The following is a 14,672-nucleotide window of genomic DNA, read 5'->3' on the forward strand; positions in this document are numbered from 1 at the left end:
TTGAGAACCACGGTTATAGACTATATATATAAAGTTTAATCTAGTGTATATATAAAGTGAGTATGTTATATATATATAGTCTAATTCCATATATATACTAGACTCTATATATAGACACGCTCTCTCTATAGGCACGCTAGACTAAACTATACGGTAGATGCACCTGTGTAGAGATCTATGTACACAGCTATACGCACACACCCAGTGTATGTAGCCCACGTACCCACGGAGGGCGCCGTGCGCCGGGCTCGGAGCAGGGCGCTCGCGTCGCCGACTGCGGGCGGAGCGGCCCCGCCCCCGGCCCCGCCCGCTGCCATCCGGGCCGGCCCCGAGCCGGCCGCGCCGCGCCGCTTGTCCCGCGCTGTGCTGCGGGCAGGGGGCGCGGCGGAAGGGGCGGGGCCACGCGGCAGCATGGCGGCGCTGGCGCTGGAGGAGCTCTCGGCGCTCGCCGCCATTTACTGCGAGCCGGACGAGTGCGAGGTGCTGGCGGTGTCAGGTGACCCCCCTTCCTCCCCGAGCCTGCCCCGGGGAGGGGACCCCCTGGAGTCCTGGCTCGCAGAGTGCTCTGCCCGCTAGGCGGCGCTGCGCTGCGCCGGGCGTTGCCCCTCACGAGCCGTGGGGAGAAGGAGCCGTTTGCCTTGAGCTCTGCCCTGCTCCTGTGCCTCAGTCAGTCGCTGGATGTGGGCTGCCAGCCTGCCCGGCCGACCGCATGCCCCAAAGGATCCTGGGGTTTAAAAATCCCCAGAAAAGCAGCAAGCTTTCCCCAAAGGCTCCCAAGTATGGCATTGGCGATGCGTAGGGGGCGCGCACAGGTGCACGTGCACCCCTGTGTGTGGCGGCACACCCCCGAGACGGGGCGCTGCTGATACTGCCAGTGGCGTCTGTGGGCGGTTGGGCAGCACTGACCCATTCCCCCCACCGCCACCAGCTCCACGGCTGCCTACAGGAGCTCCCTGCTTGCCGCTACCACGGTCCCGCTGCCACCAGCGCCAGCCCAGCCGCCAGGGGCACGCAGCATTCATGCGCACACCCCTCATCTGTCACCAGGCAGCTACCAGCCAGCCCAGCTCCATGTCAGCCGCTGAACTGTGCTCATGCCTCTGACACTCGTGCTTCCACTCTGCTGCCCAGGCTTTTGGTTGCAGCTGTGTTGGTCTAATAAGGACCCAAATGCTTGCCTAAAACTTTTTTTTCCAGCTACTCGGTGGTGTAATAAAAGATATCTCTGACAGAACGTTGCCTGCACTCCGCTGCCAAGTGCCTGTTGGGTTTTCAGGCCTGTAACATAATGCAGCGTTGACTGTCTGGATTTGCTTCTTGTAGCAAGTAGTGGTAGTTCAGGCTGTCATTCTTCCCCACCGCAAAAGATGCCCGGCAAGTGACCCATTTAATCTTTTGTGGTTCAGTCTTTTGAATGTTAGTTTTCTACAATGTATCTTTATGATTCAGATCTTTGCTACAGAAGTCACCATGAGTCTTACTCTCCCCAGGATCCTTGGGTTCTTCGTGTTAGTACTGGGTGGCCTGGATCATAACAATGAATCACATCAGCCTTTAGAAAAGCATAGCTACATGAGCAGAGCTAAGATCCTTTAATGCAAGGGTAGGCAACCCCTGGCATGGGTGCCAGAGCATGGCGCGGGAAGGCATTTTGTTTGGCATGGGTGCCTGCCAGCACCCCCGGCCCTTTCCCTGCCATCTGAGGCATGGGTGCCTCAGGGCAGCTGGCAGGGAAGGGGCTGGGGGTGCTGTGCCAACAACAAGGACTGAGCCTCTTGTGGCTTCACCATATGCCCCGGCACACCAACATTGTACAAGTTGAGGTTGTGGGTGTTTCTAGTCCTCTGCCCAAAAACATTGCCAACCCCTGCTTCAGTATTTAGTTGATGTAGCTGTTGCTGTGCATCTGGGGCCTAAATGGCAGTCACTCCTGTCTTGTGCCTGAAGAAGGTTCCAATTTATGGAGCAGAGATGGCTTTGTGCCATGGTTGTTTCTTGTCTTCTGGGGCTGTGCAGGGCCTGCTTTGTATAATTTTGACAGCATTCCAGACACTGCTTTCCAGGTTTAATAGATGCTGAGAATAATACAGCAATCAGACCCTGAACAGTGGAGGCTAGGACTAGGGTATTTATAGGGTCCTTATACCAAGTCTTCTGTAGCAACCTATTCTTCAAGGTCTGCTTTTGCCCATTTGAGGATCTCTTTATGCTGCCACAGTAATTTAAAGACCATGTGATCTGATACCCCAAGTCTAGGATTACACACTGGCTCTGGGGCCATATTTAGGCTCCTGGGTTGTGTGTTGAGACTGCCTCTGCCCGCTGGCTCTGGGGCCATGTGCCAGGTCCACCCCTGGTTCCAGTCACGTGCTGGGACTGCCTTTGTGTGCTGTGTCCAGCTGTGGACCAACCTCACATGCCATCTGGCCAGGGGGCTCCCCATGGGTTAGGAACTTTGGCGGTGTGGGGCGGGTGGCATTGTTAATAGCTGTGGCTCGAAGAGCTGTGGCAGTTAACACTGCTACAGCTCTTCAATCACCAAATTTCTAGATCTGTGGGGATTTGTTTTTCTTGCATATTACTTGCCACCAATTTTAACCAGCTGGGTTGAGGGGTAGGGTGCAGATTATACTCAAAAAAATATGGTATCTAAATTACCTTGATATTGTATGTCTTTTAGGGCAAAGCAACTTTTAGGATTTGTTAGTCTTTTATTTCTGTGGTTGTCTTCTGTCTTTGCTGGAATCCGGAAAACCTGGGTGAGAACACTGGTTGCTGATTTATTTTGTATGGGAATTTCCTCTGCATTTCAAAGAAGTGTAAAATCCCTGAGTTTGCATAAACTGAAGTATTTTAGTATCTATTTGCTTGTGCTTTTAACTTCCTTAAACAGTGTAACTTGTCATTATAAACAGTGCACAGAAAGATTTTCCATTAAGGCTGTTCCATTAAATGAAAAAATCCCTGAAAACTTTAGGGTAATTTTTGTGTAGAGCCACAGGATCAGGAAAGAGGAAAGCTTTTGCACAAGTCTTAGTATACAATAAGCTTTAGTGTCCCAAGGTTTAACAATACAACACTTAAGATGCAAATGATGTTTTTTTTTAATTGAAAATGATGTGTCGATGAATTTAAATAAGCTAATTACAGTATGTATGTCTTACTTTGCATGCCTATCTGAAAAGATTAGTATTATAGATTGAATTCCATAATTTTTTTGTTACTCCACTCACTCCTTTCCAGTTTACTCAGAAATCTTCTAATAACAATATACTTATTTATTCAAAGCTTAGATTTTTGTAGGTACCTCTTTCAGTATTTGGAAAGTGACTGTATGTATGGCATAGAATGCCTTTAGGTGCAAGTTGAGAGGGCTAGTCTATTTGTCATGGAAAGAAAAAGGAAAAATCTGAAGTATGATTTCAGATACCATCTTTTTTCTGTGAAATCAACCCAGGATCTGTAGTGTGTGAGAATATGGGAATTGTTTCTGTAGCGTCCTGCTGAGAAGTCAGGGTTGTTCATTATCTTTTTTCTGTAGTATGCAGCCCCTACCTGTAAAACAGCCATCATTGTATTTTGACAAACTGTAAATATATTTTGGATTATATATTTTAAATTTTCTATGCATAAAGAGTTTTGTATCAGCTCTCTGATGTAAGTGAGCATGGGGCTAGTTTTGAATGCCCTTTTTCATGACATCTCAGGATGACGCACCTTGAGATTTGCTACTACACTGCTTCTTTCAGATTAGTTCACCATCATGGCAATGTGCTTCACTCAGTGAAAGGTGTGAGCTTGTTGCAGGCTTATGCATATGATCAGTGCAGCATGACATTCTTGCTAGAGGGGTATGGCTGGCTTGTCTGTTTATCCATCAGTTACTTCTGAGTCAGTGGCATCTGTGATGACAAATTAGTGACAGCACACTAGTAGGATTACCAGAAAGGTAATATTTTTTTTCTATTGCTGTAATTAAGCTGGTAATAAATTATTCTTCAATTGACTTTTTAGTCTATGAATTTTAAAATTCACTTACAATTTTGTTTAAAGTAAAGTGGTGCATGGGAGGAATATAAAACACTTAGTACTATTAGGGCAAATATGCCATCACTTCTCCTGTGAGTCTACCTGCTGTGGTTGTGTTTGTGCAAGTAGAGGTTAAAAGGAGGAAGTTGTGCAAACAAAGCTAAAAGTATATGCAGCGAGTTGCAGCATGCAGGAAGGAGGGGCACAAGGGAGCTAGCGGTGAGGCTGGAAGATTTACTGCTTGGTGTGGATCCTTCTGTTGCCTTTCCAAAGTGGAGATCATAGAGGGGTTTGATAGCAGATTTGTGGCCTTGACTGAGGATTTTACCTTCCTCTTGCCTCTGCCCACTTCCATGTCTATGTACTTAGTTAACAATGAAGACCAAAGCTTTATTGCATCTCTGATATTTGGAATATTTTATTTGGAAGGCAGTGTGGGAAGGACTTGTGTAGCTCAAAGGATTCGAAATGAGGTGTAGGGCCCTTGTTTACCAGTTTGAATCTGGCAAATGATGCTGATGAGCAATGGGATGATGGTTTGTCTGCTGTCTTAGTGTGTGAGAGACCCCCACAAAGGCCTTGCTTTAGTTTCTAGTAAACAAGTGTCCCTGTGATAGAAAATAAACTTCCTGATTGCTTAGATGGAAGTTACACATGATACTTGGATTGTAATCTCTTCAGGCAGGGCCTGTTTTATCAATGGCTACATGCATGAACAGAGTTTGGCAGAGTGGGGCTGGAGTTTCTAGGTGCTTCGGCAAAACACACAATATTATAATAATAATACTAAGAAGAAGAAGCAGTTTCAGCAAATAAACCAAAGTTGTATGGGGGTGAAAACTGAATTTCTGTCTTATTCTGATAAGTGATCTCCCTATTTCAGACTTGAGACTCCTTGCCAGTTTTGAGAGGCAACAACTAAATAGCTCCTGGCTGTGAATGAACCCGGGTATTGTCCATGCTAGGAATGGATACTCCAGAGGCTTAAACTCATGAAAGGTGCCAATTTATGTGAACACAAACCTTGATTTTACAAAAATCTTAGTGTATTCAGAGGAGTCAAAGGAAGCAAGAGGCCAGGTCCTGTTGAAAGTGAATGGCACTTTGAATATCTGGGTCCAAGTACAGAAGAATCAAATTAACTCTGGGCATCAGCAGATGAAACTCCATTTAATTCAATAGATTTGCATTTGCAAGTGCTGGTGGTGCGTTTCAGGGTGCCAGTGACTGTACATGTAGACTTTTCTGATTTTAATCTTAGTGTTCAATCATGCAATCTGAAGGGTTTATTTTATTTCATGACTACTGTGATCCAGAGGTTTCTTTCTCCAAGCCAGGAGGGAAGTTTTGCAATACACCTCTTGCTCAGTTCTTAAAAGAACTCTCAGGTTCTTTCACTTACGAAGCTCGGGTCAAGTATTATAGAGGGCACTGGGTTGGTTATCACTTTCAGCAATAAAAATAAGGCATAATTCAACTATCTGTCTTGTAAAAGGAAAGTAAAACATGGATGGGGAAGAAGGCGACAAATCACTTCACAAGAGCTGTTGCTCTGCCTTTCAAATTTGTTTTTGCTCTTATCGAATGAACCAGTCTGACATTTTAGCAACTTTTTTTAAAGAATTGCGGTGAAATGTTTGGAACATATCAAAGAAGTTAGAGTAGATCTGAAGAAGAGCTCCTTTAATCTTAACACTTTTTCCTCTTACTGCAGCGTAGCAATAGTGTCTGCCTATTTCTGCTGAAGGCTATGGTTTTGCATAAGTTTAACCATTTGAATTTGAGCTGCAGAACATTTATTACTTCTAATAATCCACAAGCCAATATATATGTGTGAATCCAAGCAGAAGGCAGGGCAGGGAGTCATCTTAAAGACTAATTCATTTAGAAAAGGATAAGCCTTTGTAGACCACAGCCTACTTGGTCAGGTGCTATCGTAGTATTCCTCAGACCTATCTGAAGTGGGCTGTAGCCTGTGAAAGTTTATCCCTTTCTGAACAAGTTAGTCTTTAAAGTGCCACCCTGACCTGCCATCTGCTGAACTTCAGAATAACACGGCTGATTTATCTCTACACATGAATTCACGGAAGAGTTTGAAAACACACTGTATGTAAATTAAGTAGATTAGTTTTGGAAATTTCTAGAAGCCTGAAACCCCACAATGATATTTGCGAATTGCCTTTCAGTGTAAAAGTCCACTTCAAGGGTTAGATCTTCAAAAATACTCGCAGCTGCCTACCTTGGAATGAGGCTGATGGTAAAACTGCCGTAGGTTTCGGGAAGAGCAGAGTTGGTACCCTGAGTGCTGAGTGCTTTTGAAAAATCTTTATTTCCGTTGTCCTCACTGTTGCTACTCAGGTACAGTTTTTTTCACTGGAGGGGAGGCAGAGCAAGCATCCTTTGTTACCAACTTGCCCAAGTGTGAATAACATTTTAAAAACATGTTATTTACTTCCTTCTAGGATGTAATGTAAGTGTTGTGTTTTAGGATCCGTGGTAGATAAGGGCTGATAGAAATTATCAGTTGCAAGAGAATTCAGAAATCCTCTGTTCTTGCAATTGATGTTTTTGTGAAAGACCATACTAATGTAGTATTTAAGTCTGGAATGCAACTGATTATTATTTTTTTATTCCTTCCAGAGACGCATGGAATCACATTTAGAATTCAAACCAGGGTGAAAAGACTTCCAGATACAGACATACTGTTAAAGCTGTTGTTTCATTTACCAGTCAGTTACCCATCAACTCCACCAAATATCTCCGTTGACTCAGAACAGCTTACCAGGGCCCAATGTATGGATGTGAAAGAAAAATTGCTTGAACAAGCAAAGAGGCATCTTTTGGAGCCCATGGTACACGAGCTGGTTCTCTGGATACAACAGAATTTTAATCATGTCATAGGGCAATCGGAAACTTCAGTTTGCAATGAAAAAAGTATTTTGTCAACAGGTACAAGTACAGAGGATGGTATTTGGACTGTCCTTTTGCATTTAGACCACATGAGAGCTAAGGCAAAATATGTCAAAACCGTGGAAAAATGGACTTCAGATCTAAGACTGACTGGAAGACTGATGTTTATGGGCAGAGTGATACTGATTCTTCTGCAAGGAGACAGAAACAGCATTAAGGTGCAGAAATGTTGACTATTCCTTTTGATTTATTGTTGAGAACTGTGGGTCTGAATACCTTGTGCATGTGTTTTTCTAACATTAACAGTTTTGGAAGCAGATTGATCATCAGGGATATATGTATGACCTGCAATCTCCCTATCGTAGTAAACTTCAGTTTTCTTTCAGAGAAATTTAGCTCATGTTTCTTCATTGTGTTTCACTCTACAAGCTGCTCTAATCAAAGCACCCTTACCCCTCCCACCTCTGGAGCACATGTAAAAACACTGTAAGTGTCCAGGTACACCTTTGAATGTCCTGTTTGTGACTGAGTCCCTGCTTGCCACTTAGACCACCATGAGCTCACCCTGAATACTCTTGGAGTTTGATCTTCTCTTTTCTACATGTACAAAACTCCCAGGGTTTATTGCTTGCAGTGGCATGTTTGGGCCTTTTTAAAGTGGCTTTCCAGCAGGGCACTTAAGAATATGCTCTACTTTAAGCCTAGTAAATAGTACCATTGATTTTGATCAGACACTAAATATTTTGGATGAACACTTTTCAAGTTGTTTGCTGTGTTCTGAAATAGATTCTGTGGATCGGTTTAGATTTGGCATAGATCCTTAAATAAACCTCAAAGACATTAGATGACATTTAATATTCTGTTCTATTTTTGTTATTTAGGAATACTTGATTCTTCAGAAAACCTCTAAGGTAGATGTGGATTCAAGCGGAAAGAAATGCAAAGAGAAAATGGTTAGTGTACTCTGTGAAACAAAAGTACAGACACAGCACAAAAGGTATAATTTAGTACTGTTATGGATAGAAAAGCAACTGAATCGATAATTATATTCTGACAAATCTAGGCACATTCATGAGTTTCTCTTGTACAATGTAGGTATCAGGCATTTGAAGTCAAAGAATATTCAACATCGGATGAACTGCAAAAGGAATTTGAAGCTACGGGACTCAAGGAGCTTTTCTCTGAGTTTGTGACTGGTCTGTTAAAATAAGTGTCAAAGAAAACACTTTAACTTTTGACTAAAACAGCAGTTGAGTATATCAAGTGGATGTTGGGAGAAGATAAAATGAAGTTTCTGTTGGTGAACAACTCTAAAGCTGCTTTGCAAACCTGTGAGAAAAAAACATCTTGAAAGAAACAAAAGACAATTCACATGTTATGGAAAAGAGTTTTTGACTTTATGCACTGACAAATTTTGCCAGGAAATGTTGAGCTTAAACATCAATACTTATATGTCAACATGAAGGATGATGGCAAAAATCTCCATTCTTCTTTTCTGGGACTCAGAACTATTCTATCATCAGTTAAACTCTGTTTTAATAATATCTGCTGGCTTTTTTCTGCTTTTGATTGGATCCTCATGAGGTTGGTTATTCAACTTGGCCAGGTAAAAAAAATCCATTAGTTTGCTTTTAAATGGATTAAAAAAAATAACATGAATATACATATATAATAAATAAATCTGGTCTGTAAACACAAGGTAGAAATGTGTTTGTTTTTAACTGTTCCAAATACTGCCTACGTGTTGGCCCTCAAATCGTTTCTACACCTCTCTTCCTTTGTCTTTCTCCATTAAACATTTTATAAATTATTTAAATAGCAAACTTTAAGGTTCCATTTATAAAAATACCAGGATGGAAAAAATTGGGTGGAAGCTGGTTTGTAACTTCTTGTTGTTATGCTCTATTCTGGTGATAATAGGAGCTCAGTGTCAGGCAGGTGGCCGGCAATGAGCCTAGAAATCATTAAACTTTTTGTAAAATTCTGTTTTCAAATAGTTGTGTAGCTTTATAAGATTTGAAGTTCAGGGTCCATTAGTTTGCTAATCTGTTTAAACTTATGTGTAGATAGGGTCTGATCCTGAAAATGTAAGTACTGGCGCAGGCTCTGAAATTTATGTGGACATAAGGGTTCATACATGCTTATTTATTAGCAGAAGATGAATCCTGGCTTAGCTAAAATATTTGGAGATATGACTCTGGATGGTCACTGCAACAAGAAATCAGCACGCATTATTTCATGTCTTTTCAAACTTCATACCTGTTTGGACATCTTTTAATGATAGCTATAACTTTCAAAAGTTCAAGTCTGAATTTGGAACTAAAGAAGAAATTAATGTAGAGACCAAAACAAAATAATTACTTATTTCTTGGATAGCAAATATTGATTTTGATGGAACCTACTGAATGTTGGGCTATGTTCTTTTGTTACATGTGCTAGCTTTTATTGTTATGGTGGACGGAGGAAGTGGAAGTCAGAAGAATTTACTTAAGTAGCATGACTTCTCAGCAATTAATGAGCCAGAATTTTAACCACTTTTGTCTTATAAGTTAGTCTAGAAATTCAGGTTTACTTTCTAAATTAGACAAGAGCTAAACATTTTTTTAATAAACATATTGTTAAAAAATGGGAAACATTCTGGTCCTGATTCTTATTTAAAATGAGGCCTCTCTAGAACATCGGCAATATGAAGTCCCCTTTATATTGGCAAAGTAGCATGAAGGGACTGCTGTGTAAATAAAAATGAGGTCCTTTATCCTTTTAGAACATCACTGGATGGTAATTCCCTTTTCCAGTTTCCCCAACTTCAGCATTTTTTTCACCGCATGTAATGGCTTGGGCCAGCATTTCATAGTTTCATAGTTTCTAGGGTCAGAAGGGACCTGAGTAGATCATCTAGTCCGACCCCCTGCCATGGCAGGAAAGCATAATAATTTTTTTTTTCACAAGCCTATGTTTTACTTGTTTCTGTTTGATTCTTAACAATGACTTTTACAAACTCACGTGTAGTTTCAAATTGCTTTGTAATATTGATGCTTAGTTCTCACTTTCAGTGTGCTTTACCATCATTCTCTGTTTTACCTCTAATGTAGATAGGTAGAATTATTCAGCAGTATAGGTTTGGAAGGCTGGGATCTATCCAGTGCAGAATAATGAGAATTTGTTTTGTTTTAAGTCTGACACACATTTAAACAAGCATTCTATAAAGCCTCCTCATCAGCTGCTAAGTTTTCTCTTGCTTGATTTACAGATTCTGTTGAACCATCTTAAATTCTTATAATCTCTGTTCTGTAGGTGGGGGGGAAAGTGAGGTTTAAAGTGAATTTCCAAAGCCCTAGAAATAATCATTATTAGGGTGAACACAAAATATCCAGACTCCCAGTTCCATGCTCAGTGTTAGAGCACACCTCTGTTTAGAAATACTCCAACACAAGAACAGTTCTTAACTTTCATATATTTTTATATCAGATTAATAACAGGAAGTGGCTAGACTGTTCTGGAGTTCCTTGAGCTTTAATGAGTTTGATTTTCATCTCGTGGTCCATGTTGGAACAAATGGTAGATGTTGTTCTAATCCATACAGGCTTATTTAACAAGGCCATAGTTGAAACTCCTTTTAACAAGCCTTTATATGTAACACTTCCAATATTTTATGTTCAACAAAGTCTGGCTTAAACATGTTTTTCAAATAGTTTTTCCCCTTTTTTTGGAAATTATTTCCTAACAGAAAAAAAAGTCAGCTTTATCATGTGGTTAATGTATGCACACAATATGTTTCTGAATTGCTACCTGTGTGATATGGAATGGTACAATAAAACACAAATGGCCAAAAGTATTAAAATTGGGTATATTTTACGCTACAGTTTTCAGCATACAGAAGCTGGTCTGAGTTTAAAAGCATGTATTATATAAATAATAAATTGGTGGAAGACCTGGAATAGATATGATAATGAGAAAGTTTAAGTGAGCTTCTGTATGCTGGTGCTCTGTCCATGTTCATTAAAAGTTACTGTCTGTACAATGTGAGAAAAGTCAAGTGTTAGTCATTTTAATCGTCTTCAATACAGAGAGAAGCATTAGCAATAGCAGTTACCTGTCTGCAAATCCATATGCTGTAAAATGCACTTTACAAAAATCTTAGCTCCATAGGTTGGTCTGAAAACATGGTATGACAAAGTGAATAATCAGATGCTTCCAATATTATATCACACACAATTTGGAACAAAATAGTAAGATTAGCTCAGAGCAAGATCTAACTCCTATTAAAATCAATCCAATATTCTTTCTGGGAAATCAGTCAGCTCCTTTGACTAGCAGTGGACTACCATAAACTTGCATAGGATCAGAAAAGTAGCTGAAGTTCCTCAGTATGCAGGGTACGGCAATCATTCTTGCAAGGCTGGGTAGAGATTTCCCAGTATCTGATTGTCTTACTGTTGAGAGTTAATATAAATAGCTGCATAAAGAAAGCCATTTGCAGTGCCATTGATGACAAGCTGTATTATTTCTCCAAAAACCAGGAGCTCTGATGTATAGTCTGCTTGTATTTGCCATTTACTGACACTTTACCTTTAAATATAATTATTTGTACATAGAAAGATGGAAAGAACACTCCAGTAATGAAGCCAGTAAAAAAAAAGAAGCTCAAGACAAATGGAACACAGGCAAGCTGGAATTCCTTTCTGGTACCTGCTTTATCCTTTTGCCAAAAATGGTTGATTAAATGTTTCAAGAAGCTTGATTATCTGTCAGTTCCAGGAGTCGTAAAATGCATTTTATTCAAGGGCCTTCCATCATCCGTTTAATTTGTTACTCACTATACTTAAATTTGGCCAAATCAACAAATCCATTCAGTATAAGAAATGACTACAGTTGTTTCTGCTTACTTTGACAGGCTTTCAAAGAATTACAAATCTGATCAGTATGGCTTTGTTCAGACAGCTAAGAACATAAAAGTAGATGTCAGCATGATTCTATCAAAGCAAATGCGTTTGCCTACCTATCAATCAGTCACTTAGTAAGAGGACATCTTGTATTCAGACAAGTAAACAGTATTTGCAAAGGTTGTTCTTTTATGAGAAAGCTGGCACTATCTATTATTAACTCATGACTTGTTTGTATATAGGGTATGTTGGTTTATGAAGAGATAGGCAATCCTTTGGACCTAAGGGCCAAAAAGATTGAGTAGCAAATTCTAACATGTCACTTACCATTCATCTTCAAAGAAAAATAGGGAGAAACAGGAATGGAAAGAAGAAGAGAATTCAGCAAGAATTGGGAGGCACAAAAGGAACACCAGGAAATACTAAAACACATTTCTTATCTGCATGAAGAAAAAATCAAACTATAAAAATTGCATGTCTGTGCTATAGGATTTTATCTGTCTCGTTTCCTGTTCCTTAATTCTCTCCCCAATTTGTTCCTCATTTTTCCTCCTTAAGGTTAGTTCCTGCTTCTAATAGTTTTAGGCCTTATTCCTTTTCATCTGTATGTGTTTGCCGTCTTTTTTTGTGTGTATTTGCTTGGTTAGCATAAAACCTGAGGGGAGTGCAAGAAGTAGGAAGCTATTTTTTTACCCATTGATCTACAAGCCAACTTGGATCAGGTTCAAAACAGTTTTGTAGTTGGGTCAGTTCTAATTATGGTAGGAACACATTTATGTAATTTATTTGCATTAATCTAATTATGATATTGCATCATTGGTACCTTGTACATGTAACACAGTTCTCAGATTAGTCTCAGTGTCTTCTGCTATAGGATGAAGCCATTGTGATACTGTATGATTATGTTAGTGAGCATCAAACCACACATTATTCTCATGCAATTTGACCAACTGTACAATGTCAAAACTCCTGAAAATTGTGGGAGTGCAAAATAAGGTACTGAATAAAACATTGCATATAAAAGAAGCCAGGTTAACAGATTGAATTTAACAGTCAGCCTTATACAATACCTATAAAACCAAAGCTGTTAGAAGAGAGTTTAGCTATTTAATATGTCTAGTTAAATGAGGTAACTGAGACTCGGTTGGTTTCTTTCCCCCCTCCTTTTTGAACTGCCTCCACCATATGGCGTTACGAAACTTAAATCCAGTGAAGAAAGGTAGATTAGAAAGAAAAATGAATTAACTTAGATGGCCAGGATTGGCTGACCTCAGGACCAGGAATATAAGGAAAGACCTAACTTTGCAAGTAGCTTTTGGTTTCTTGATGTGGACAATGCAAATCAATCATGAATCCTTGCAATCAATTCTTGTCACCCTTTATCTCCAAGTTCTGTAGGTAAGTGGTTCTAAGCATGCCGGGTGCGTCTATATGTGCATTTTAATGTGTAGTAGACTTTTGCTGCACATGATAATGTCATATACAAACTATGCCATGATGCTAATGTGCAGTAAAATAGTCTACTGTGTGTTAAGCATCACTAAAAAAGTGTGCACTATCATGAATTAGTGCAGCCTAACGTGCATTCGTTTAGTACCTCACATTGGAGGTACTAAAGTTAATGCACATTAGAAAAGGCGAATTAATATACATGTAGATATGCCCACAGTGTGGCAGGAACAAGCTATTCAACTGTTCCTGATCCTGCTGTAATTTACAATGGCATTCAAAACCAATGTAAATTGCACCGGTTTATGTGCTTGTCCATGCCCTTTGTAATAGCTTTCCTGATGCAGACTGATTTCATAAAGGCTCATTTAGCCTCTAAAATTGTCAGTTGCCTCCAAACATCCACCAGTCTAAGAAATGAATGGCCAGTGAGCTTTGTGTTGTATGGCATTATAGAAAGCAATTTCTAGATTTACTGAACTAGGGTTTTTCTAGGGAGAAAGGTTAACTACACAGCTGGAGCCTTGAGCTGCCCACCTCCATTTTGGTGCCCCAGGACACAAACCGTATCAGGTAAAAGTCTGCTGCCCAGGATGCAAATTCCACTAGCTATGCCCCTGTAAGGGCAGGTGAACTTGGGAAGTTCTATGTTATGGTTGGGGATCCATGCATGACTAAGCTGAGAGCACTTCGCTGACTTCGCTAGCTATTTCAGACAGGTTTGCAAGCAATGCAAGATACATGTGTTCATTCTGTGTTGCTTTTAGCCTGTGTGGTTGTATGACAAATTGGATCGAACATGGCTGGGTAGGAGCAAACAGCCTAAAGTTTGAAGTTCAATTAAATGTTAGATGCCAGTGTGCCTACAACTGGAGCATAAATTATAAGAGCAAAAGAACATCTTGTTGCTATAGCATCCAGCAAAATCAGAATGGTATTGAACAGCCAAAGATATAAAAAAGGATGTAATCAAATCTGGGTTCTCAGACAGCCAGTAGAAGAATTCTGGTGCTAGGGGAACAGGAACAGCCCAGAATCAGGAACTCTGAAGAACACTGAATAACAAACCTGGCCTGAAGGAACCGCAAGAGGGGTGGGGTTCAGATAACTATGGGCACACTGTGGACATGTCAACACAATACATTTACTGCATGGTTGCCTAATTAATTAAACTCTAAACTGCAGAGTTTTTTTGTGCACAGCAGCATGTGTGTAGATGCTGACCAGCTGGCTGGGACACATGGGTTCTTTAGTGCTGGGGCTGCCTAATGGTTAGCCCTACACTGAAGCACCCTTGTGCCCTAGCCAGCCTCTTGCAGCATATTTAGCCTGGTTGGAGCAGCCCTGGGTTGGCAGGCTGACCCCTGGGACTCTTTGCCAGCTGGGGCTGCCACCATCTGG

At 40.7% G+C, this 14,672-nt stretch overlaps 1 protein-coding gene across 1 annotated transcript; it reads left to right on the forward strand.

Annotated features, from left to right (window-relative positions):
* Window positions 1-353: 353 nt before the first annotated feature.
* RWDD3 (RWD domain containing 3) lies at window positions 354-8,637 on the forward strand. The gene is made up of 4 exons (XM_090048639.1): window positions 354-496; window positions 6,670-7,157; window positions 7,821-7,936; window positions 8,035-8,637. Exons 1-4 carry the CDS (start codon window positions 412-414, stop codon window positions 8,147-8,149), a joined length of 804 nt encoding a protein of 267 aa, XP_089904765.1. The 5' UTR covers window positions 354-411; the 3' UTR covers window positions 8,150-8,637.
* The last annotated feature ends 6,035 nt before the right edge of the window (window positions 8,638-14,672 follow it).

This window comes from Crocodylus siamensis, chromosome 5, assembly GCF_052110815.1.
Source record: "Crocodylus siamensis isolate JL-2025a chromosome 5, ASM5211081v1, whole genome shotgun sequence".
NCBI classification, from domain to species: domain Eukaryota; kingdom Metazoa; phylum Chordata; order Crocodylia; family Crocodylidae; genus Crocodylus; species Crocodylus siamensis.

What these genes read in the sequence shown, in the direction of transcription:
- RWDD3 (XM_090048639.1), top strand. Translation starts at nt 412, where the DNA reads ATGGCGGCGCTGGCGCTGGAGGAGCTCTCGGCGCTCGCCGCCATTTAC. An exon ending in GAGACAGAAACAGCATTAAG is followed by an intron (nt 7,158 to 7,820) that starts GTGCAGAAATGT and finishes TTTGTTATTTAG; the next exon opens with GAATACTTGATTCTTCAGAA. An exon ending in GTACAGACACAGCACAAAAG is followed by an intron (nt 7,937 to 8,034) that starts GTATAATTTAGT and finishes TGTACAATGTAG; the next exon opens with GTATCAGGCATTTGAAGTCA.